This window comes from Engystomops pustulosus, chromosome 1 (genome assembly GCF_040894005.1).
Source record: "Engystomops pustulosus chromosome 1, aEngPut4.maternal, whole genome shotgun sequence".
NCBI lineage: Eukaryota > Metazoa > Chordata > Amphibia > Anura > Leptodactylidae > Engystomops > Engystomops pustulosus.
Window position 1 is genome coordinate 12,882,839 of NC_092411.1, and position 26,763 is coordinate 12,909,601.

The 26,763-nt window shown below is 46.6% G+C and overlaps 1 protein-coding gene across 1 annotated transcript; it reads right to left on the reverse strand.

The window, feature by feature from the left end:
* Positions 1 to 16,876: 16,876 nt before the first annotated feature.
* On the reverse strand, positions 16,877 to 24,979 carry LOC140064066 (gastrin-releasing peptide-like). The gene is made up of 3 exons (XM_072110569.1): positions 24,308 to 24,979; positions 18,634 to 18,875; positions 16,877 to 17,198 (listed from the first exon to the last, which is right to left on the reverse strand). The coding sequence occupies exons 1-3, from the start codon at positions 24,468 to 24,470 to the stop codon at positions 17,151 to 17,153; spliced, it is 453 nt and encodes a 150-aa protein (XP_071966670.1). The 5' UTR covers positions 24,471 to 24,979; the 3' UTR covers positions 16,877 to 17,150.
* Between the last annotated feature and the right edge of the window lie 1,784 nt (positions 24,980 to 26,763).

Genomic DNA, 26,763 nt, shown 5'->3' on the forward strand with positions numbered 1-26,763 from the left:
ATCTTCTATCATCCATCTCCCTCTCATCTGTCTCTCTCCTATAAATCCTCCTACAGCCCCATATTACAGATACTTACCTACTACTGGGTGTAACTACAAAGTGTTATTATTGTGCAGGGATAAAGGAGCCTCTTACTGACTGTTCCTAAAATAGTTTTATCTGGGGCCCCCTGGTGCAGTTTTGTTTAAAGCCGGCCCCAACTGTGTAGATACTGTAACAGAACCAATCTTACCAAAAAGATACAATGTCAGTATCTAGTTTAGAGATTTGGTAACAGAACCAATCTTACAGTATATAGAAAAGAACCAAGCTAACTATAAAGATACAGTAACAGAACCAATCTTACAGTATAGAGAAGAGAACCAAGCTAACTACAAAGGTACAGTAACAGAACCAATCTTACTGTATAGAGAAGAGAACCAAGCTAACTATAAAGATACAGTAACAGAACCAATCTTACTATATAGAGAAGAGAACCGAGCTTACCATATAGATACAGTAACAGAACCAATCTTACAGTATAGAGAAGAGAACCGAGCTTACTATAAAGATACAGTAACAGAACCAATCTTACTATATAGAGAAGAGAACCGAGCTTACCATATAGATACAGTAACAGAACCAATCTTACAGTATAGAGAAGAGAACCGAGCTTACTATAAAGATACAGTAACAGAACCAATCTTACTATATAGAGAAGAGAACCGAGCTTACCATATAGATACAGTAACAGAACCAATCTTACAGTATAGAGAAGAGAACCGAGCTTACTATAAAGATACAGTAACAGAACCAATCTTACTATATAGAGAAGAGAACCGAGCTTACCATATAGATACAGTAACAGAACCAATCTTACTATATAGAGAAGAGAACCGAGCTTACCATATAGATACAGTAACAGAACCAATCTTACAGTATAGAGAAGAGAACCAAGCTTACTATATAGATACAGTAACAGAACCAATCTTACAATATAGAGAAGAGCACCAAGCTTACTATATGGATACAGTAACAGAACCAATCTTACAGTATAGAGAAAAGAACCAAGCTTACTATATAGATACAGTAACAGAACCAATCTTACAGTATAGAGAAGAGCACCAAGCATACTGTGTAGATACTGTAACAGAACCAATCCTACAGTATAGAGAAGCGAACCAAGTTTACTATATAGATATAGTAACAGAACCAATCAATCTAACTTACTATATAGATACAGTAACAGAATCTAGCTTGCTGTATAGATACATTTACAGAACCAAGCTTACGGAACGTGTGAAAGCTGCCTAATGTTGATAACATTGCATACATCCTGTGATGATGATGGTTGGAGCGGGGGGGGGGGGGGGCGGGTGCTGTGTAGGTTGACCCTGTAGGGGAAGTAGCCCTTTAACTGCAGCACATTGAGGTAAATTTTCAAGTGCACTTTAGGATGTGTTTGTGGTTCTCATCTCTCTGAGTCTCCACCTATAAGAGGCTGTTTGGTAGAATCCTTACCCTCCTTAATTGGGTGTTGAGTCTGATAATCCTGCCTCAGCTTGTTAGCGGTACAATGGCAGCCGGAGTTAATGACCCATTAGTGATTAATTCCTTAACCAGCATCTAATTGCTCGGGGAAAAACTGAAAAAAAAAAACTGGATTAAATCATCTTGATCCTTAACCACTTATTCACTATTACCAGGCTTACCCTGAGATTTACAGATAACGAGCAGAGAACACTAACGACCCCAGGACCAATCAATGTCACCTCTGCTAACTTCATAATTACGTGTAATTAAATTGCAAGTTTTGTTACAATGTAAATTCTGACAACTGTGAAACCTCCAGAAAGGTAAGTGCCCTGGAAAAGAAACACTTCATGCTGTCTGCCACCAGTAGAGGGATCTTATTGCATCTTGTAATACTGCACTCACTATTCTGCTGCTGGTGCAGTCACTGTGTACATACATGACATTACTTATCCTGTACTGATCCTGAGTTACATCCTGTATTATACCCCAGAGCTGCACTCACTATTCTGCTGCTGGTGCAGTCACTGTGTACATACATGACATTACTTATCCTGTGCTGATCCCGAGTCACATCCTGTATTATACTCCAGAGCTGCACTCACTATTCTGCTGCTGGTGCAGTCACTGTGTATGTACATGACATTACTTATCCTGTACTGATCCTGAGTTACATCCTGTATTATACTCCAGAGCTGCACTCACTATTCTGCTGCTGGTGCAGTCACTGTGTACATACATGACATTCCTTATCCTGTACTGATCCTGAGTTACATCCTGTATTATACTTCAGAGCTGCACTCACTATTCTGCTGCTGGTGCAGTCACTGTGTACATACATGACATTACTTATCCTGTACTGTTCCTGAGTTACATCCTGTATTATACTCCAGAACTGCACTCACTATTCTGCTGCTGGTGCAGTCACTGTGTACATACATGACATTACTTATCCTGTACTGATCCTGAGTTACATCCTGTATTATACTCCAGAGCTGCACTCACTATTCTGCTGCTGGTGCAGTAACTGTGTACATACATGACATTACTTATCCTGTACTGATCCTGAGTTACATCCTGTATTATACCCCAGAGCTGCACTCACTATTCTGCTGGTGGTGCAGTCACTGTGTACATACATGACATTACTTATCCTGTACTGATCCTGAGTTACATCCTGTATTATACCCCAGAGCTGCACTCACTATTCTGCTGGTGCAGTCACTGTGTACATACATGACATTACTTATCCTGTACTTATCCTGGGTTACATCCTGTATTATACTCCAGAGCTGCACTCACTATTCTGCTGCTGGTGCAGTCACTGTGTACATACATGACATTACTTATCCTGTACTGATCCTGAGTTACATCCTGTATTATACTCCAGAGCTGCACTCACTATTCTGCTGCTGGTGCAGTCACTGTGTACATACATGACATTACTTATCCTGTACTGATCCTGAGTTACATCCTGTATTATACTCCAGAGCTGCACTCACTATTCTGCTGCTGGTGCAGTCACTGTGTACATACATGACATTACTTATCCTGTACTGATCCTGAGTTACATCCTGTATTATACTCCAGAGCTGCACTCACTATTCTGCTAATGATGCATTCACTGTGTACATACATGGCATTACTTATCCTGTACTGATACTGAGTTACATCCTGTAAATCTTTTATTTTATATAAAAATGAAAAACATAACAACCATAAACATAAATCAAGCCATAACTTCTGGCAAAAACAATAATAATAATAACAAAACAATAATACAAACTAAAAGAGTCTTACGGAAATCTCCTGGCCCAGCCACACACACACCACACAATCAGCATTATAAAACAAAACCTTCACCCAATCCCACCACCTAATTTTTTTTTTTTTTTTTTTTTAAATACACAGCAAAATACACATAAACGAACAAGAAATAAACACAGAAATAACAATGAATATAACTGAAATAACATTAATAACATTAAATAACATTAAATATAGCTAACTAAATCCCACGCCCATCACCCTCCCTCCCAGACACTGGTCTAACGTCCAAAGTTTGCGTTATATAGTCCAGACCAGTGCCCAGGATCGTACAGTCCAAGTCCCGTCCACCCCCCTCCCAACCTAGCACCCTAACACCAACACCCCAAAACCAACCAACCTATATACACACAAGAACTATAACTACATATAACTATAAATAAATACACAATGTACACAAGATACAAACACATTAAACAAATCAACATAACAAATCCAAACCACATAAAGCCCAGGTTCGGTGCCTGCAAGCCCCTACATCACTATAAGCTCAGATACAAAACAAAAATCTACAGTGTCAGCTTCAGCCCAACACCAGGAGCGGAGATGACAGACTAAGGGACACTAAAGGAGAACCCCCTCCAAAGGAGAGAGGCCCTCCCCGTGCCCAGCCTCTCATACTCCAGAGAGCGCACCTTCACCAGGTCACCCAGAATGTTCCTAACCACCTCATCCACCGGGAGGATTTTACGCTGCGTCGACACTAAACACCGTGCGTTCCACGTGTGGTACCTGACCACTAGGCTAACTAGGAATAACGTGCAGCGGTCCCGGCCACCCAGGCCTCTGAATGCTCCATAGGCCCACTCCGCATAGGAGAGACCGGCCAACCCGGGCCAATGGATGGAAGCGCCCACCCGGTTGTACACCTCTGTGTTAAAGGGGCACTGAAGCAGGAAGTGGTCCATGCTCTCCAGCAGGCCACCGCACTCCTCCCGGGGACAACCCCTTTCCTCAGAGCTCCTACACTTCAGATTGTCCCTCACACACAGCTTTCCATGGAAGCAGCGCCAAGCCAAGTCCCAAAACTTCAAGGGGATCCTGATGGAATTCAAAAGACCTAAACCCACCCCAAGATCCCGACTTGGGCAATCCCTGAGGGCCAGAGGCTTCTGGAAACGGGCAAACAGAACCCTCCTGTCAAGGAGTTTCCTCGACAAAGTCCTGATCTCCCACATTCCCAGACCCCACCGGCGAATCACCTTCAGAACCGGGGTAGCGTAAGCCGGAAGATGCCCATGCGGTGTACGAAGATCCTTCACTTGCCCTCCTGTCTCCCATTCCTGGAAGAAAGGCCGAAACCATCCCCTGCAGGAGTATACCCACGGAGGAGCCCTCTCTTTCCAGAGGTTTGCAACATTGATCTTAAGAAAGGTATTCACTAGGAACACCACAGGGTTGACCATACACAACCCTCCTTGTCTCCTCGTGCGGTAAGTAACCTCCCTCTTGATTAGGTTCAGCCTATTCCCCCATAACAGCTGGAAGAACAGACTGTAGACCCGAGTCCAGAGGGGCTCTGGCAACATGCACACACTGCCCAGATATATCAGCAATGGGAGCAGGTAAGTTTTAATCAAGTTCACCCTTTCCCTGAGGGTCAAAGACCAACCCTTCCACTGGTCCACCCTCTGAGCGGCGATCTTAAGCCTGCCGTCCCAGTTTTGCATGGGGTAATCCCCCTGGCCAAATTCGATGCCGAGAACTTTGGCAGAGTCTTGGGGCCCTGGAAGAGTGTCCGGGAGATCAAAGCCTGGATCCCCCTCTCCCAGCCAGAGACTCTCACACTTATCCCGGTTGATCTTGGACCCAGAAGCCTCTGAGTAGCGGTCAACCTCTGACATCACCCACTGCGCCTCCCCTCTCGAGGACACAAAAACGGTGACATCATCGGCATAGGCTACCACCCTTAGAGTGGCTTCCGGTGCCGCCTGGTCCATCCCGACTCCCACCAACGGCCCACGATCAACCCTCCTAAGGAATGGGTCAATCGCGAACACGTATAAAAGTGGGCTCAGAGGACAACCCTGGCGAACACCAGACCCGACCTCAAAAGGGCGGCCAATCCAACCGTTCACAAGCGGGAAACTCTCTGCCTCTGCGTACAAAACTTTCAGCCAATTGACAAACTCCCCCGGCAGGCCATACCTCAGAAGGACAGACCAGAGGTACTCGTGGTTAACCCGATCAAACGCTTTTGCCTGATCCAAGGACAGCAAGTACCCCTTCCAGTTACCAGCCCTGCCCTGCTCCACTGCCTCCCGGACACAAAGCACAGCACTAAATGTACTGCGGCCTGGAACAGAGCAGTGCTGGGTCCCCGAAAGGAGCCGGGGTGCAAACTGCACCAGCCGATTAAACAGCACCTTTGCCAAAACCTTTCTGTCCGTATTGAGAAGCGCTATGGGACGCCAGTTCTCAATACGAGATCGGTCCTTACCCTTTGACAGGATGATCAGGGCAGACCTCCTCATTGACTTCGGCAGAGCGCCCGAGGAAAGACACTCATTGAATACCTCAGTCAAGAGGGGAACCAAGGCGTCCTTAAAGGTCTTATAAAACTCAGATGTTAAGCCATCCGGACCTGGCGATTTCTTGAGGGCGAGCCCTTCAATCGCCAGGCTGACTTCCTCTTCCCTGATCAGCTCTGTCAAAACATCAAGAGAGGGGTCTACTCCTGGCTCAGGGACAGTTTCTGCCAGGAAAGCCGACATCACATCCCGATCTAGATCCTTCCTGCCCAAGAGGTGTGAGTAGAAGGATCTGACGACCTCCAGGATCCCTGATCTGGACCTTTTCAGGGATCCCGTACTGTCAACCAGTCCCGTGACAACTTTACCATTCACTGACATCTTGCAGTTTCTGTAAGGGTCGGGCGAGCGGTATTTCCCGTAATCCCTCTCAAAAACCAAAGATGCGTGTCTATCGTACTGACACCTCTTCAGCAAGGATTTCACTCTGGAGATGTCCTCACGACTACCTCCAGTCGAGACGAGATGCTCGAGTTTCCTCCTCAGGCCCTGATACAGGCGGTACCTGTCCAGGCTCCTGAGGCTCGAGAGCTGGCGGAAGAATCTCGCCACCCTTTTCTTGAGCATCTCCCACCACTCTGACTTACTGCTACAAAGGCCCAGCAATGGTACCTGGCTCTGAAGGAAGTCCTCAAAGGATTGTCTTATCTCTGCTTCTTCCAGGAGAGACGAATTGAGCTTCCAGTAGCCTCTTCCCATCCGGGGGGTCTCTGTAACATTCAGAGAAAACAAAATTAAACAGTGGTCGGAGAACTCCACCTCAACAACGGACACTGCTGAAGAGATGGCTTCCTCCTTTAAATAAAACCTGTCTATTCTAGACCTGCAGCTACCCCTATAATAGGTGAACCCCGCGTGGCCTGGGGTGTGCCGGATGTGGACATCCACCAGGCGAGCCTCACTAGCTATGCTATTAAGAGCGACGCTATCATAAGTCAGCTTGTCTCTGGAACCTCCCCTATCTTGGGACCTCGTGACAGCATTGAAGTCCCCTCCAAAGACCACCTGCCGACTTGTAAAAAGGTAGGGCTTGATCCTCATAAAGAGACACTTCCTGTCCCACTTGGACTGGGGACCATAGATGTTAATTAGGCGAAGTTCTTGTCCCTTCATGAGGACATCCAGGATCAGGCACCTCCCCATTTCTAACTCAATAACTCGTCGGCATTCTACCGGTGCGGTAAAAAGGACCGCCACTCCGCTATACGGCTCGGCCGCAAGAGACCAATAGGAAGGCCCGTGTCTCCATTCCCTCTTAGCTTTAAACACGGCCGCCAAATCTGGCAGCCTGGTCTCCTGCAAAAATAAAATGTCGGCTTCAACGCGGCCGAGAAAATCAAAGGCCGCAAATCTAGCCGCATCAGACTTAATGCTGGCGACATTAATGGACGCCAGCGTCAACGGAGTGGGTGCCGCCATCATGAGTGATTGAGTTAGACGGCTTTTTTCTTTCCATTTCCCTTCCCCCGACTCTCCTCTGAAGATGATGCCTTTTCCCTTTTACCATCAGAATTGGGGCAACTTCTTTTTAACGAAATTGAGGTGTCCATGTTATTACTGGCCCCCAAGGACCCACCCGGACCACCCTCTCCTTCGTCCTTGTCTCCTGACTCTGAGTCAGTCTCCCACTCTGAGGACCCAGCATCCCCAGAGGATAGAGACTCGGCGCCCCCTGCAGGCTGCTCCGCCGCCACCTCCAGAACCCCACCCTCAGCCTCTCCTTCCGAGGAGGCGATCTCATCGAGGGTGAGGAACCGGTTGGAAAGCTCAACCAGAGGGGAGGAAGTTTTCCCTTCCTTAGGTACCTTAGATACACCGCGTTTTTTCTTTTTCTGCTTGCGCTTATTTTCTAGCCAAATCCTGTTATCCTCATCCATACTCTCATAATGGGAGGACGTGGAGGACATGGCACCTTTCTCGCGCTCCATCCTCCTGACCTCCTCATCCAACTCATCATCCCTCAGGGCCTCAGTAGCATGACCAGCCTCTGAGGAAGGACCAAGGGTCACCCCAGCAACCTGAGGTTTCCCCAGTTCTCTCCCTTTTTGTCTGGCTTCAAGCCGCCTCAACTGAGAAGGTGACTTATTCTTACTTTTCTTCACAGGCCCCTCAGCTCCTCCACCTCTGCTGGTACCTTCCCCAGCAGAAGCAACCTCATGGCTCTCCTCCACTGGGGTCACAACCGCATTGGCAAAGGAGCGAGGACAACGGCTGAAAGGGTGACCGAGCTCACCACACAGGTTACACCTAATGTCCTTACAGGATGCAGCGAGATGACCTAGCCCACCACACAAAGCGCACTTCTGCACTTGGCAGCTGGCGCTAAAGTGGGTGGGGTCACCGCACCTGTGACAGACCTTCGGCTGCCCCTGGTAGAAAATCAGGATTCTGTCCCGCCCAAGAAAGGCTGAAGAAGGAATGTGGGCGACTGTGCCGCCTGAACACTTCAACTTCATCATAAAGGTCCAGGCCCCAGACCAAATGCCAAATTCATCGCGGTTTTTCTGAGGTACCTGAACTACTTCGCCATAACGACTTAGCCACGTCATGATGTCCATGCAAGAAAGTGACTCGTTACGGGTCAAAACGGTCACTTTCTTGACTGCGTTTTGGCGAGACACTGCTTGCACAGCAAAGTCTCGCCATGTGGGCTCGTTCTTTGCCAGCTCATAATTCGACCAGAAGAGCTCTAAGCCCTCCGGCCGAACAAAGCTGACATCGAACTCCGGAGTACCATAAGGATGTATCAGGGCAAAGATGTCACTAGCCCTGAAGTTCATCTTCAGGAGGAGCTCCACCACCCTTGACCTGGGTGGGCATGCGTCACTGCCCCTCCAGCGAAGACGAACCACATTCCTACGGGCAGCTCCGGGCCCAGTTGTGGGTAAAGACCATACAGTCTCTCCCCCCCTTTTCTCTTGGAAGGCTGCCAGGCCATGCCTGTCTGTCCAGAAGGACAGATCAACATCTCTCCCCTCTACATTGATTGACTTTTCCCCTCTCCTGAGAGCCTCCAGAAGACGCCTTTGCAAAACGCTATTCCCAGAGCCAGGAGACAAGGAGTTAACCCCACTTGCCCCAGCGGTGACACTCGCATAGCTCCTTATGGGAGCGGCCACCACTGGGGGTGCAGATGGTCCAGCACGCACACCAGGATCACCCCCCTCAGCACCATTCACCACCCCAACATTCACCACACTATGTACAATACTGCCTCGCTTCCTTGCATCACTCACACCAGCTGGGCCAGGAGGACCTGGGGTTGCCTCGGCGTCACTGGACACTGGGGGTAGAGCCACCTCCATAGCTGATACAGCCTGAGAAGAGGCAGCTCCAACCCCGATCTTACTTGTGCCCTCTGCCTCATTGGCATTAACCCCTTGTTGTCCCACAGTTTTTCTAAGGTTTGAGCATCGCTGCTCGCTGGATGAAAGAGGCCGCTTGTCCTTATTGACTCCGGACAGTCTCTTATGGTCATCTCCAGGGTCAGATGCACCGATACAAAATAAAATCTTTCCTGCGCCCTTTCCCACAGGCTGCACAGGACGCTTGGGAGGCGCCGCACCACAAGCCCCAGCAGCCCCATCACACTGCCGCTGCTCACCGGAGCTAGATGCAGCCACAGTGCTAGGGGCCACAGGAGCCACCGCCACTGCCCCTGGCACCGGGCCACCCCCCCCTCCCACTGGGGGGCAGCGCACAGTACCAGGACCTGCTGGATCGCCCTCACTGTCCGGCCTTTCGGCCGATGCCTTCCCTGCACCATCCTTGCTACTACAAACAAGGCTGGTGCTCTGCGCCATGGTGGAACGTGGCTTTGCAATCTCCCCGCACCCTTGCACCGAGTCCACTGCAGGATTCGTGCTGGGCTGGGTAACGGGGCCTACACGACAGGCTGGCACTGCTGCCCGCCCGGAGGGAACAGGGAGGGGACGAAACACCAGATTCACCTCCTGAGACGCCTTGATCTTCTTGGCTCTCTTCTTTCTCTTTGGGTCGTCATCTGGCATATCATCGCCGAAGGAGAAGTTCTGGAGGTGAACTGGGGACTCAAGCTGACGGATCTGAGCCATTAGCGCCCCCCCCTGGCCGCTGTCATCACTTTCCTCCTCCAGGTTGGCAGAGCCGCAGCCTGATGGTAATGGCGCTTGCTCTGCAGGCAGCCTGTCGTGCGAGGCCTGCTGGTGTTGGTGCAGGCCACCAGACGGACACGGCAGGTCTTCCTCATCCTCCTCATCATCGCCATCGCCTTCATCCGCCTGGATCTTAAGCCCCTTCAGCTTTCTCAGCTGCTCCTGGCGCATGTCATCAAACCGGGCGTCATTCTCCAGCTTTTCCCTGAACGGACCGCTGTGCTCCCGGATCAACCGTCGTTTTTCCTGCAGAGCGGTGACCTCGGCTTTAAGTCTGTCAATGGTGTTAAGAAGATCAGACTTTTTCTTCTGTGTAGCCACCCCCGCTAGGGCCAAGGTCTCGCGTATCTCCTCCTGGAGCCTATTCATCGCCTTGCCAGCTTCCTCGTACTCACGGAGGTGCTCAGCAATCCGGGAGCCATAGATGGTAGCAGACTCCCGGGCCTTTAGATGTCCCCATGCTTTTTGCACACCTCCGTGAGCACCCAGCTTTCCAGCTGAACCACCCAACTTTCCCGCACAGTCACTCAGCTTTCCAGGAGGAGCACTCAGGCTGATGTTACTTGCCTTAATCTTCTGTGAAGCGGAGACCTTGCGGCTTCCCTGGGTCTTGGGGGTGGCAGCCGAGGTCACATCGCTGCGTCCTTGGGTTCGGGCAGATCTTCTCACCCCCTCCATGTTGGCCGGTATCTGGCTTTTCCTGCCCCCCGCCGGCCTGGTCCGAGAGGCAGAAGCCCGGGATTTGCCTGGTTCACTCATCCCAGAAAACCCACTCCCTCCCTGGGGAGGAGAGAGCAGGCCTGGGTGGATTGATCTTCCACCAGGTGGTGCAGGAGCTCAGCAGCACACAGCCACACCCTTCAGTAGCTCACAGCAGAATGAGATTGCACGCACTATTCTGCTGCTGGTGCAGTCACTGTGTACATACATGACATTACTTATCCTGTACTGATCCTGAGTTACATCCTGTATTATACTCCAGAGCTGCACTCACTATTCTGCTGCTGGTGCAGTCACTGTGTACATACATGACATTACTTATCCTGTACTGATCCTGAGTTACATCCTGTATTATACTCCAGAGCTGCACTCACTATTCTGCTGCTGGTGCAGTCACTGTGTACATACATGACATTACTTATCCTGTACTGATCCTGAGTTACATCCTGTATTATACTCCAGAGCTGCACTCACTATTCTGCTAATGATGCATTCACTGTGTACATACATGGCATTACTTATCCTGTACTGATACTGAGTTACATCCTGTATTATACTCCAGAGCTGCACTCACTATTCTGCTTTAGTTTTGTGGTACCTAAAAATAGTAGCAATTTCCTCGCCTCTGACTGCTTTACTATGGAACAATTTGCTTCCAGCTCGGTTTAGCTCCCAGAGATAACAGACCTCCATATTCTAATACTAATGACTCGATAACCTCAACTTTAGGTTTGGGGTCCTCCATTCGGCAGCTCCGCCAAACCTGGACATGTTGCTTGATGTGTTGAAAAGCAGTCAATTGGGCAGCTGTTTAGCTGTCCACCCGGCCAATCACAGCCTTACCTAGTTTCTAGGGTATAAGCAAAGCTGCTAAAAGGAGGTCGCAAAACCTAAAGTTTGGGTCCACACATCTCTGCTGACATATCTTTAGCCTCATGATTTACTGCGTGAGCGGCTGGAGAACCCCTTTAAAGTTGTGTTTTTCTATTTTTGTGCATCTCGACCTTGTGTTACTGTATAGGACAGATATATAGGCGTATGAAGGTCCCACTCGGTGGCAAACAAATCTTCCGTCATAGTAAATTATGTTTAAGTTAAGCCACAAAAAGTTTCCCAGAATATCTACAAGTGTCTTACTTCCCCTCCTAAGATTTCTTTTATAAGCAGAGAGCGCCCTCCTGTGGTGAATTGATCACATTGCAGCTATGAACCAGCACATCTAGAGCTCCCTCGTGTGGTGAAGGCGTTACACTGCAGTTTTGTTGCATTGCAGGTGATTTTGCAGTAATAACATCAAATTAAAGGGGTTATCCGGGTTTAAATTTTTTTTTATGGCCGGGCTGGGGAGGGCTAGTTAAACATAATAAACATGGACTTACCTCCTCCGGTGCTGCCGATGTCCCGCGCCGCGGTCACTTCGATCCGTGCCCCTGTAAACAAACAGGGGCACAGAAGCCGCGCACAGGGAGCTTCCGGTCCGCGATGTGGACGGCTCCTCCCATGCGTCCCTATCTCTCAGCGTTGTAAGCGCTGAGAGATGGTGCGCATGGGAGCATCCGGCCGGCCGGAAGCTCCCTGTGCGCCGGTGTAATGAAACCGGCGCACAGAGAAGACGGGCCGCGGCGCGGGACATCGGCAGCACCGGAGGAGGTAAGTACATGTTTATTATGTTTAAATAGCCCTCCCCAGCCCGGACATAAAAATAAATTTAAACCCGGATAACCCCTTTAAGGAAGGTTTTTTTTATTGCATAAAATTTTAAAGTTATATGAAGAGTTTGGCTAATCCCACAACAGCCCCCACACTACATAATACCCCTTTTGTGACCACTATACTGTATATTGACACTATGTAATACACCCCTTTTGTGAACCCTATTTTATATAATCCCCCCATACTGTATATAAGACCCCCATTCTTTAACCCTCACCCCACTAAATACCCCCACTATAAATACCCCCTATTATAATGCCCCATTCACCATTACACTCTACACTATCTGCATCCAGAGGAGATGTTGTACTTCCTAGAGCAGTGATGGAGAATGTTTTGGAGACAGAGGGCCACATTTATCACTTTTGTGCGCCTAAGTGTAGTAGTTGCGCCTAAATTCTGGTGCACTGTTTGCCAGAATTATCACAAGCTACAACCATCTGTGATAAGTATATTTCCTGCCTCTTATTAATCACTTTACTTTAACACAGTTTAGGCGCAGTTTAGGCGCAATGTTAGATTCGGGCACTTACATGTGATCCTGCTACAAGCTCCTCTCTGCTTCTCCCACAGCCCAGAATGAAGATAACACTCACAGCAGCACCCAGGTGTGTGACACCCAGCACCCAGTGACCTCCTCAGCAGGGGCTTCTCCTGGAGGGGATCCCCCAGTGCTGGTCTCCTGCTGCACCCCTGTAATTCTGCACAGTATCCCCCTCAGACACTGTGCAGAATTACATGGGGGACACTTGTATGTAGTATCTACAAACTTCTGCAAACTTCTCTTGCTCTTGCTGTGAGCTCAGCGTTTTGCAGAATATTTTGTAAATAGAAGGTGATGAACTGTAAATAGAGTCTGCAGCTCCTGTCTGCAGAGTATCTCATGTATCTATTATATGTACTGTAACTAGTGTCTGTAATGTATCTAATGTATCTATTATCTGTTCCAGTGTCTGCAGTGTATCTAATGTATCTATTATATGTTCTAGTGTCTGGCTGAGCTCTGCTGCTAGAAATGAGCTCTTCTGCAAAGGGGCTCAGTGCTTTCTTCTCAGATAACGCCACCTTCGGGCTGGAGTGTTTTTGCGCCTAAATGAAAACGTTGCAAGTGATGAATATCATTAGGCGCAGCAAAACATCTGGATTGGTAAGATAGATGAGGGAAAGCTGGTTATTTGTGCTGCGCGGCTAGTTTGCCGTTTAATCGCAAAAATGTCGCAAAAACGGTGCGCCTGAATGAAAAGGCGCAAAAACAACAGAAAAAACGAGTGATAAATGTGGCCCAGAGTGCCCAAACTACAACCAAAATCCACTTATTACCGTGAAGTGCCAACGTGGCATATTAAACAGTAACTTATTGCTACCTGTTCTTCCACATCTTTCAATCGTATCAGCCGCCTGAGGCAACCAATACAGTTGAAAGAAGGAGGGCAAATTCAGACTATCATTGTTGCTTCTCTCCAGGGTCTCCCTGTACAGGAAGAATGGTGGATCCAGCACCAGTTAATGAAGTGTCGCAGTAATATAGTGCTGACAGCAGCATCTCTTGAAGGGAACCTGTCACCAGGGGCCTCATTTTCACTAAAGACAGATTGTAAAAGCCTATGACACCTGCAGTGCAAAAATGCCCCTCTGCCTTTTCTAAGCATTACCCTTTTTTGCATTACAATATAATTGTGTGTTATAACTCACTCTTGCACCCTGACAAAATCCTAGGGTAGTAAAAGGGGTTGGTCTTTGGTTTGGATGCATTACAAAAAACAACATGTGACTTGTCTGAGCTGCAGGCTGCCTCCATCTTTGTGCTCCTGTACAGCTTGTCCCTCCCCCACTGATGTCAGGCTGACCAGGCTGTGACCTCTGAGAAGGAGCAGGAGGTGGAGCTGTACAGGAGCACAAAGGTGGGGGCTAAGATCTGAGGAGTGAGTAAAAAGACAAGGCACATGTTGTTTTTTTAAATCCATCCAAACCAAAGCCCAGCCCCCTGTGACTACCCCAGGATTTTGTCAGGGTGCAAGAGTAAGTTATAACACACAATTATATTGTAATGCAAATGCTTAGAAAAGGCAGAAAGGCAGATTTGCACTGCAAGTGTGATGGGCTTCTGCAACCTGAAAATGAGGTCCCTGGTGACAGGTTCCCTTTAAGTTGCCTAGGACTGCAGGAAGATTTGATGGATTTGGTCCTGTTTGGTGAACTCTGTACTAGGGTAAAGGCCTGAGTGCCCACAAAGAGGGCTCTGAGTGCCACCTCTGGCACCCGTGCCATAGGTTCGCCACCACTGTCCTAGAGAGTTGGATAAAAAAAAATCCAATTGTGTTCCAATTGTTGAAAAAAATGCATTTGCGCCATTTTACGGCCGCTGTTTTTACTGTGCGCTACAAATGACACTTCCTCATTATACTTTGTACAATAATTTATATAGTATATAGTTTTTTATTATATAAAATAAAATTCTTTTATATTTTGTATCTGTGTATTATTTTGTTTTGCCGTATTCTGACACCAATAACCTTTTCATAGTACGGTGGCGTTTTTTGCGGGATGAGCTGAAGTTTGCTTTGCTACCTTTTTGGGGACTGAACGACTTTTAGATCTTTTGTAATTAAAATTTGTATATGTTGTATAATGGTGAACTATTATTTTCCATTGCAGGTCTACCACCAGCAATAATCATTTTAGATTGGGCATTGATGCGGGGTCATACGGAACATGTCTATGATTATGTTTGTTTTTATTTATGTATATTTTATAATATGTATGTGCATTTTATTATTACTATTATTATTTATGTGTATTTTATTATTATTGTTATTTATGTGTATTTTTATTGTTATTTATATATATTTTATTTTAATTATTATTTATGTGTATTTTATTATTATTATTTATATGTATTTTATTATTATTGTTATTTATGTGTATTTTATAATTATTATTATTTATGTGTATTTTATTATTATTATTTATGTTTATTTTATTATTATTATTATTATTATTATTTATGTGTATTATTATTATGTTTGTGTTTTAGAAAAGGGGATGATGTGATCTTTCACGTTTTTAAAATGTTTTTTTAATAGTTCCTTTATTTAAGTGAACTTTTGGAAACAATTTTTTACTGTATTTTTAGGCCCTCTAGGGTACGTGAACCCCAGGGGGGTCTGATCTCTCATACCATATCCAGGAACACTACCTAATTGCAGTAGATGGTATTTTACTGCTGGTCTGTATCAGTCTATTACAGATCCTGCAGAATTTGGGGATAGATCACCACTCCCTTCCTTTCCACCAGCGTTCTAGCGCTCCTCCACTTACCTCTCCGTGTTCCTGCTCCCGTCCTGGCCAGTCAGTGCACATGTCCCTGCTGCTTTTAGTGCTCGCGCCCTGGCACTCGCAGATTTAAAGGACCAGGGCACCGCTAATTGGTGCTGGCCCTTTACCGGAAACGGATAAAGCCTGACGTCTCCCAGCATTCCCTGCCGGATCTTCGTGCTATTGCCGATGAGAAAGCGTTTCCTGTGCCTTGTGCTTGTATTTCGATTTCCTGTTGTGATCCCGGACCTGTTCTTGACTTTGCTCCTCCTCTGCCTGCCCTGACCACTTGCTCCGTCCCTGACCTTGAACCAATGCTGCCTGTCTTGACCAGCTGCCTATCTCCAACCACGAGATTGCCTGCTGATTCTGTACCTGCACCTTGGCCGCCACCGTGGACAAGTCGCGTCTGTGGAACGACATGGTGGTACCATGCAGCAGCAAGTCCAACCCGCCTTGCAGCGGGCTCTGGTGAAGACCAGGTGCCACTTAGATTCAGGTCCCAGGTGTCGGCTTGTGTCATCGTCCACGGTGGTGCAGGGGGTTCCCTACCCCAGAAGCCTGCGGACTAGAGAAATAATTTAAACTCTGCCCCTGTCAGGGATAATGAATTTATAATTTTGGTAATAAAGTTTAAGGGATTAGCCTACTAAATTACTAACCTCCTCAATTAAAAAAAAATTACCAAATGGTAAAGTCATATGCAAATGAGCTGAGAAAAGTCACTTTTTGGCTGAGATGAGTCACTTTTAGCTGTAGTAAGGAACATCACCTAAGATGCCTATATCTATGGCTTTATAGCTTCTAGAAGCACCTGGTGCCATTTTAAAGATGAGAATCTCATCTTTCAAATCGCATCAGGATTGTGGTTCGATGTGCTAGATCTATGCATATGTACCGCAGAGCCGGAGATACCGGCAGTAAAAGACGCAGGTGGGAATGTGAGCTGCAGATAAAGATCTATTTGTCCCCTGTGTCTTTAACTGTATGTATCTCCGGTTCTCTAGCTCACAGAACCAGAACCAGGACATAATTTGAAAACTGAGAATTTCTTCATCTTCCCTTCTTTAATTTGATACCCCAGAATTCTGGATTCCTCTTAAGGACGTCCACGACACAAGACCTTTATTTGAAGATTTTTTTTATTGTGAATGTCAAAATATTCCGTGTCTACAAACAAAAGAGATGAATTTGTCATCGGTGATAAAATATAGTCAAGAACCTTCCTAGACCGGTATTTACACATCAGGCAGGTAAGTCCGTGCTCTGGAAACATGGGGGTCGTAAGGTCATCACTAGGAAACGCACCATGTACACAAAGTATCAGTTACAGAAATTATATATCAGGCATCTGGTACAATCACATGTGGGGCCACATCTCCTCCGGGGTCCGATCCCTCAGCTCTGTGCATTCTCCTTCATCATCTGGTACAGGTAATCCAAGACCTGGGAAGAGACGAACAGCTATGAATAGGGATGTACCGACCAAAGGTGTAACTTCTCCAAGTGCACTGGGGGTGGGTCCTCACACTGCTGCGCTCTATGCTCACTGCAGACAGGGTTAGGTATTGTCCCTGGAGAGATGTATAATCAGACCTTTGTTTATGTTGTTAGTAGCAGCAGGACTGTGAAATATGGATATATATTTCAGGATTGTAGCTTTTCCAAATACACTGTGGATGTGTCCTCACACTGCTGTTCTCTGTGCTCTCTGCAGCCAGTGTTAGGTATTGTCCCTGGAGAGATGTACAGTCAGACCTTTGTTTATGTTGTTAGTAGCAGCAGGACTGTGAAATATGGATTTATATTCCGGGATTGTAATTTCCCTAATTGCAATCGGGAAGTTCACAGTGCTGTGCTCTGTGCTCTCTGCAGCCAGTGTTACGTACAGTCCCTGAGGCATGTTGTTGTTAGTAACGGCAGGATTGTGAAATTCCATTATAAATTATTGTTTATTCATAGTCCTGCTGCTGCTAGTAACATACACAAAGGTATGATTACAGGTATAATTATACATCCCGCCAGGAAAAATACCTAACACTGGCTACTAAGAGCACAGCAGTGTGAGGACACATCCCCAATGCACTTGGAGAAGCTACAATCCTGGAATATAAATCCATATTTCACAGTCATGCTGCTACTAACAACATAGGCATGATTACACAGGGACAATACAAAATACTGACCGCAGTCTGTATGGTCAGTTTTCTTTACTTGTAGATGGAGCTAAGCACAGACCGTAACATACAGCATTTAATATGTTAAATAGTAGTATAAACTACCGTATTATGCAGAGAGCTCCCCCTAGTGGTGGAGACAGGCAGGCAGAATCTATCACTGTACTCTACATCAAGGAATGAAAGGAACATTTACAATTTTTTACTTTCCTTTATTTTTCCTTGTTGTTAATTTAGTCTGGTGCTTTCGATTTATCATCTTCTGTCATATGTTAAAGGAACATTTTAAAGAATTTACTATTTTAAGGAATTTTAAGGAACAGTGATGTGAGGACTGCCGGGAGCACAATGCAGGTATTATTGCTGTAGATAGGCAGTATTAATGAGTAGAGGGAATTGAGGGTCAGTGGTGGGATGTGGGAGAAGTCTTCCTGGTGGTCTGGGCCGGATAGAGAAGAAGGTAATGACTGTGATCAGAGAAGGCGCCCCCTGTGGTCACTAGTTATCAGACATAGAGCTGAGGCTTATCTTACAGAGATGCTGCCCCTGATGGCAGGGGTGAGGGGAGATGTCTTACCCCTTGTGCCCCTGGTCTTCTAAGACCCTAGGACCTCCCCCCAGTCTTGCTTTGGCGCCTCTGATGGGTTAAGGGTCCATATCTATCTTATTGTGACATATGATGGTGGCATCAGACAAGCTCTCACCTCTTTATAGTTATTGTTGTCCCCCAGCTCCCAGAATTTCCTGTTCAGTAACTTTGTGTCTCTCATGGACTGGGAGTTTCGGAGGTCACTGGTCTCCAGCATCTTCAGTAAGCTGAGAAGGGCGTCTCTCCATTGCTGGGACCCTTCCAGGGACTTGTCTCCATCCATGTAGCCGGTGGCTGCGGCTCCTCCGTCATACATATAAGGATATTCCTCTAGACTCTTCTTACCCATCAGGTGTCCTGGAGGGGACAGAAGAGCAGGAGACAGTTCAGTAGAAGGACCATCAGGAGCCCCCGATCATCTCATCCAGAGGGGAAATGTACCGGAGTCACCAGTGTCTTCTGCTCTGGTCCTATATGTCACCTGTGAAGTATTGTATATGTGCACAGGGGACCCTTCAGTATTATCACTACTCATATACGGAAAGGTCCTAAGGGCACAAGTTCTGCTGGTGGCTCAGAGGGAACGAGGACGAGGGGAATCTGTGGGAGCCACTGAGTTGACTTTCAATAGTCTTGGAGGCACTGCAGGGGCATCACACAGTTTTGGAGGCACTGGAGGGTCATTATAAAGTTTTGGAGGCACTGCAGGGGCATTATACAGTTTTGGAGGCACTGGAGGGGCATTATACAGTTTTGGAGGCACTACAGGGGGATTATACAGTTTTGGAGGCACTACAGGGGCATTACACAGTTTTGGATGCACTGCAGGGGCATTACACCGTTTTGGAGGCACTGCGGGGGCATTATACAGTTTTGGAGGCACTGCAGGGGCATTATACAGTTTTGGAGGCACTGCAGGGGCACTATACAGTTTTGGAGGCACTGCAGGGGCATTATACAGTTTTGGAGGTACTGCAGGGGCATTACACAGTTTTGGAGGCACTGCAGGGGCATTATACAGTTTTGGAGGCACTGCAGGGGCACTATACAGTTTTGGAGGCACTGCAGGGGCATTATACAGTTTTGGAGGTACTGCAGGGGCATTATACAGTTTTGGAGGCACTGCAGGGGCATTATACAGTTTTGAAGGCACTGCAGGGGCATTACACAGTCTTGGAGGCACTGCAGGGGCATTATACAGTTTTGGAGGCACTGCAGGGGCATTACACAGTTTTGGAGGCACTGCAGGGGTGTTATACAGTTTTGGAGGCACTGCAGGGGCGTTATATATAGTTTTGGAGGCACTGCAGGGGTGTTATACAGTTTTGGAGGCACTGCAGGGGCACTATACAGTTTTGGAGACACTACAGGACCACTATACAGTTTTGGAGGCACTGCAGGGGCATTACACAGTTTTGGAGGCACTGGAGGGGCATTATACAGTTTTGGAGGCACTGCAGGGGCATTATACAGTTTTGGATGCACTGCAGGGGCACTATACAGTTTTGGAGGCACTGCAAGGGCATTACACAGTTTTGGAGGCACTGCAGGGGCATTATACAGTTTTGGAGGCACTGCAGGGGTGTTATACAGTTTTGGAGGCACTACAAGGGCACTATACAGTTTTCGAGGCACTGCAGGGGCACTATACAGTTTTGGAGGCACTGCAGGGGCATTATACAGTTTTGGAGGCACTGCAGGGGCATTATACAGTTTTGGAGGTACTGCAGGGGGTTATATACTGCAGGGACACTGCAGGGGCATCATATATTGTTGTAGGCCCTGTAGGGGAACTATTAAGTGTGTGGGCACTGCTGGAGATTTTATGGTGGTGGGGGGTGCAATAAACGGGCAAGGACATAGCACACTGTGGGGCACTTTTATATTACTATTATTTATGTATAGGATTTATTCCCCGGTGCTGTACAATCAGTAAGGGGGTCACATACATTAAGTTCAGACAAAACAGGAATAATTACAAAAGTACCGAGATCAGGAGACAAGTGGGAGGAGGATTCTGCCCCTGAGGGGCACTTCTAGGGAATATTAAAGTGTGGGTGAAAGAAAGGTACATCATACAGTGTGGGGGCACAGAAGGGGCATAACATTGTGCTTGAAGGACTGCAGGGGGCATAACACAGGGCTGTAGGCACTGCTGGGGCATTATATAGTGTGGGGGTACTGGAAAGGTGTTACATATTGTGGGGGTACTTTGTGGAATTATATAAAGGGGGGCGGTGCAGGAGCATTATATCGTGTAGGGAGAACTAATTAGCTAATTATAAAGGATTGGGGTCTGCAGGGGCATTATATAATGGGGGATAATGCAGTAGTATTATACAGCATGTGGCCATTGAAAGATCAGATTCATTTTACTGTGTGTGGTGCCAGCCAGGGACAGATTGGTGGGGGCCCCTGGGTGCAAAAACTGGTGGGGGTCCCAATTGAATGTAGACCAGACAGAAATCACTATATGCTGCTGGTCCTCAGCAATAACCATATATAGCCTCCCCAGTAAACACTATGTACAGCCCCCCAGCAATCACTATATACAGATCCCAGTATTCACTATATACAGCTTCCCAGTAATCACTATATACAGACCCCCAGTAATCACTATATACAGCTCCCCCAGCAATCACTATATACAGATCCCAGTATTCACTATATACAGCTTCCCCAGCAATCACTGTATACAGCTCCCCCAGTAATCATGATATACAACCCCCAGCAATCACTATATACAGCTCCCCCAGCAATCACTATATACAGCTCCCAGTAATCACTATATACAGCTCCCCCAGCAATCACTATATACAGCTCCCAGTAATCACTATATACAGCTCCCAGTAATCACTATATACAGCTTCCCCAGCAATCACTGTATACAGCTCCCCCAGTAATCATGATATACAACCCCCAGCAATCACTATATACAGCCCCCCCGAGCAATCACTATATACAGCTCCCAGTAATCACTATATACAGCTCTCCCAGCAATCACTATATACAGCCCCACAGCAATCACTGTATACAGCTCCCCCAGCAATCACTATATACAGCTCCCCCAGCAATCACTATATACAGCTCTCCCAGCAATCACTATATACAGCTGTCCCAGCAATCACTATATACAGCCCCACAGCAATCACTGTATACAGCTCCCCAGCAATGACTATATACAGCTCTCCCAGCAATCACTATATACAGCTCCCCCAGCAATCACTATATACAGCTCCCCCAGCAATCACTATATACAGCTCCCCCATTAATCACGATATACAACCCCCAGCAATCACTGTATACAGCCCCCCCAGCAATCACTAAACACAAAGCCCCAGAAATAGCTATATACAACCCCCAGCAATCACTATATACAGCCCTTCAGCAATCACTAAATACAAAGCCCCAGAAATAGCTATATACAGCTCCCCCAGCAATCACTGCATACAGCTCCCCCAGCAATCACTATATACAGCTCCCCCAGCAATCACTATATACAGCCCCCCCAGCAATCACTGTATACAGCTCCCCCAGCAATCACTATATACAGCTCCCCCAGCAATCACTATATACAGCCCCCAGCAATCACTATATACAGCTCCCCCAGCAATCACTATATACAGCTCCCCCAGCAATCACTATATACAGCTCCCCCAGCAATCACTATATACAGCTTCCCCAGCAATCACTATATACAGCTTCCCCAGCAATCACTATATACAGCTCCCCCAGCAATCACTATATACAGCCCCCAGCAATCACTATATACAGCTCCCCCAGCAACCGCTATATACAGCTCCCCCAGCAATCACTATATACAGCTCCCCCAGCAATCACTATATACAGCTCCCCCAGCAATCACTATATACAGCTCCCCCAGCAATCACTTTATACAGCTCCCCCAGCAATCACTATATACAGCTCCCCCAGCAATCACTATATACAGCTCCCCCGGCAATCACTATATACAGCTCCCCCAGTAATTACTATATACAGCTCCCCCAGCAATCACTATATACAGCTCCCCCAGCAATCACTATATACAGCTCCCCTATAACTATATAACTATTTTACATTTTACAATGAAAAGGGAAGTTTTTTTGAAGTAGGTGTATTTTTGAGGAGAATGAGGAGTTTGTTTTAATTTGAAAATACATTATATTACAGAGTAGGTGCATTTTTGCGACCTTTTTTGTGACTCTTTAGGTGCAAATTTGTGATAGATCCCTATACATCTATATAGCAGCCGCTCACTATGTCAGATAAGGCGCAGGGACTCAGAACCACTAAGTGCGGGACTTTGCCGTGCGCCAGAAAAAGTCGCAAAAATGAGCTAAATTGACGAACTGCGCCAGATTATTGCGCAAAAAAACATTAGAAACTGTAAAAAACTATATACCTAGATAGATAGATATGAGATAGATATCTATCGATCAGATTTATTTCCATGTTTTTATCATGTTATTCCTCGCTATTCTTAAACAGATTATTGATATTCATTTATACAATACCACATAGAACATTGGATGAGATTGTAGATATCAGTGAATGGGCTATAAAGATATATAAAGTCAGGTTTCCTCTTGGAGAACACAAATGAGGAGATTGTTTTAATTTGAAAATACATTATATTACAACCGTTACATTGTATAACAATCGTTAGAAAGTAATCTCATCAATTAATATTGATTACATGAAGGATACAAGTAGATGGACCCCATATTAGGTGTCTAGAACAATGTCATGGATTTATCTACTTTATATTCGTTTATCTATAGTCAAATATATATATATATATATATATATATATATATATATATATATATATATATATATATATATATATATAATTTATATATCTATCTGCATGTTTAATATCTATGGTCATCTAACTATTTTTTATATTTTAATCTGTTTACTTAATTTAATTTCTACTTAATTGCTCGATGTTATTGATAAGTTATTTCTATTATCTATCTATCTATCTATCTATCTATATTTAGGTCTATCTATCTCATATCTATCTATCTATCTATCTATCTATCTATCTCCTATCTATCTATCTATCTCATATCTATCTATCTATAGGTCTATCTATCTCATATCTATCTATCTATCTATCTATCTATCTATCTATCTCATATCTATCTATCTATCTATCTATCTAATATCTCTCTATCTGTCTATCAATCTCATATCTATCTCATATATATCTCTCTCTATCTATCCATCTATATGTCTATCTATCTCCTATCGATCTATCTACCATCTATCTATTAGACATACCTAAATATTTAGATAATTATTGGTTTAAATTAATAATCTAAACGAAGGCTGGTTCTAAACAAATTTTGTACAATGTATTCTTATCCTTGCCTGTAATATCTGTCAGTCTGTGATAGTTGATAGAAGTCTCAGGTCCGGACAATCATTCACAGACATCGGGAACCTGCCCCTAGGGGTCAGTAGTCATATTATTCCTTACATCTAGCATCTATCTGGGCATGCTGGGAGTTGTAGTTCAATGTTCCTTCTTTATATCAGACATGAATATTCCTCTACCTTCTGATGTGCCCCAGATCTGGATATAAGGAATGTGCTGAGGGTTACACTTCCACATTGCACTGTACAAGTCTGGTATCACCTCCCTACATCATCTACTTACTGCCTGTTCTGATCTGTCCATGTAAAGAAGCCTGGAGTTATTTGTTCCTAAATATGCAAAATGTTCTAAATCTACTAAAAACATAAGGTTTACTGTATATAATGGGAGGTTGAGAACTTACCTACAGCCCAGTGGCTTCCCCTGGTGTATATTTTGGAGAGAGGAGCTGTGTCCTGGTGCTGCTGGGATGGAGCTGCCTGGGAATGGACTTTGAAGAGGACCAAGGTGCAGAGTATAAGGGAGAAGAGGGTGCGGTATCTCCAGAAGAGCAGTGCTCCTTCCATTGATTCCTGTAGTATAGAGGGTGTCCAGGGGGTTGAGCTGTCTGTGGTGCTGAAGCTTCAGATGGAGCTGTCTCTGGAGCTGAGGATGCAGGTGCAGCTGCTGCCTGTAGTGCTGAGGATGCAGGCGCAGCTGCTGTCTGTGGTGCTGAGGATGCAGGTGCAGCTGTCTGTGGTGCTGAGGATGCAGGTGCAGCTGTCTATGGAGCTGAGGATGCAGGTGCAGCTGTCTGTGGAGCTGAGGATGCAGGTGCAGCTGTCTGTGGTGCTGAGGATGCAGGTGCAGCTGTCTGTGGTGCTGAGGATGCAGGTGCAGCTGTCTGTGGAGCTGAAGATGCAGGTGCAGCTGCTGTCTGTGGAGCTGAGGATGCAGGTGCAGCTGCTGTCTGTGGAGCTGAGGATGCAGGTACAGCTGTCTGCGGTGCTGCAGACGCAGAGCTGTCCAAGGTGCTGAAGAAGGAGCTGTCCCTGTGTGCAGTGCTGATCCTGTCTCTTCTAGTGTCTCCTCTACTCTGTGCAGCCTTTATAAGTGAAGAAGGAAGGTCTGGTGTCAGGACTTATCAGTCTAGGACCTCCCCCACACTATCTACCCCCTGACCCCAACCCACTACTAACCTGGTCTCTACGATACCCCATGTAGGTGAGTCATATAAGCCAATATCACCTGTGCTCCATGTCACTCACATCTTATTACTATTTGTTTCCAATAATAAATCTCCTCCTTCTCCTCTAATCTAAGACCTGACACCTTTCACCAAATGTTCATTACTCCTGAACTGGACTCCGGAATGGATGATGTGGAGAACATCCCCGATGACACCATATGGAGAGATGACATTTTTTAATTGAGTTAGTGTGGCTGAGTCACCGGACCCCCATTGGTGAAGCCCCACCTCTATCTATGGAGGAACATTCTTCATTCTGACTTTTGTCTGTAGAAAATGTCAAATGTGTCAATATCTCCGCAATGTAATATTGTCCAGATCGGGAGTGCACAACCTTTCCTGGTCCACGGGTCGTATTGTCAGATTATACTGGTCCCTGGGGCTGTCATTAAGCTGAAAGGGTTAATGGGACATTTATTGATTGAGAGCACATATGGACAATGTGGGGCCAGAAATAGGGGAGTCATTGGAGGGGATGCAGACAATGCAGATGCCCAGGAGCTGTAGGGGCACATAAGATGTGTATTTTCCATATAGAGAGACCTGTACTATAAAGAATAGTGGTTAGTGGAAGAGCTGAAGTCTAGGAAGGCAAAGACGTGGTCAGTGCATATGCCAAGGTTAGGGCAGGCACAGATGTGGTCAGTGGACAAGCCGAGGTCTGGGCAGGCAAAGACGGGGTCAGTGGACAATCAGTGGATAGGGCAGTTAGAGACATGGTCAGTGCACAGGGCAGGCACAGATGTGGTCAGTGGACAAGCGGAGGTCAGTGCAGGCAAAGACGGGGTCAGTGGACAATCAGTGGATAGGGCAGTTAGAGACATGGTCAATGTACAAGCTGAGGTCCAGGGCAGGTAGAGACATGGTCAGTGGACAGGTCAGCTAGAGACATGGTCAGTGGATAAGCAGTGGACAGGGTAGATAGAGACATGGTCAGTTGACAAGCAGAGGACAGGGCAGGTAGAGACATGGTCAGCGGACAAGCTGAGGTCAGGGCAGGTGGAGACATGGTCAGCGGACAAGCTGAGGTCAGGGCAGGTAGAAACATGGTCAGTGGGCATGCCGAGGTCAGGTAGAGGCATGGTCAATGGACAAGCAGTGGACAGGGCAGGTAGAGACATGGTCAATGGACAAGCAGTGGACAGGGCAGGTAGAGACATGGTCAGCGGACAAGCTGAGGTCAGGGCAGGTGGAGACATGGTCAGCGGACAAGCTGAGGTCAGGGCAGGTAGAAACATGGTCAGTGGGCAAGCCGAGGTCAGGTAGAGGCATGGTCAATGGACAAGCAGTGGACAGGGCAGGTAGAGACATGGTCAGTGGACAAGCCGAGGTCAGGTAGAGGCATGGTCAATGGACAAGCAGTGGACAGGGCAGGTAGAGACATGGTCAGTGGACAAGCCGAGGTCAGGTAGATACATGGTCAATGGACAAGCAGTGGACAGGGCAGGTAGAGACATGGTCAGTGGACAAGCCGAGGTCAGGTAGAGGCATGGTCAATGGACAAGCAGTGGACAGGGCAGGTAGAGACATGGTCAGTGGACAAGCCGAGGTCAGGGCAGTGAAGGACATGGTAAGTGGACCTGCCAGGGCAAGCACAGCCATGGTTAGTGCACATGCAGAAGTTAGGGCAG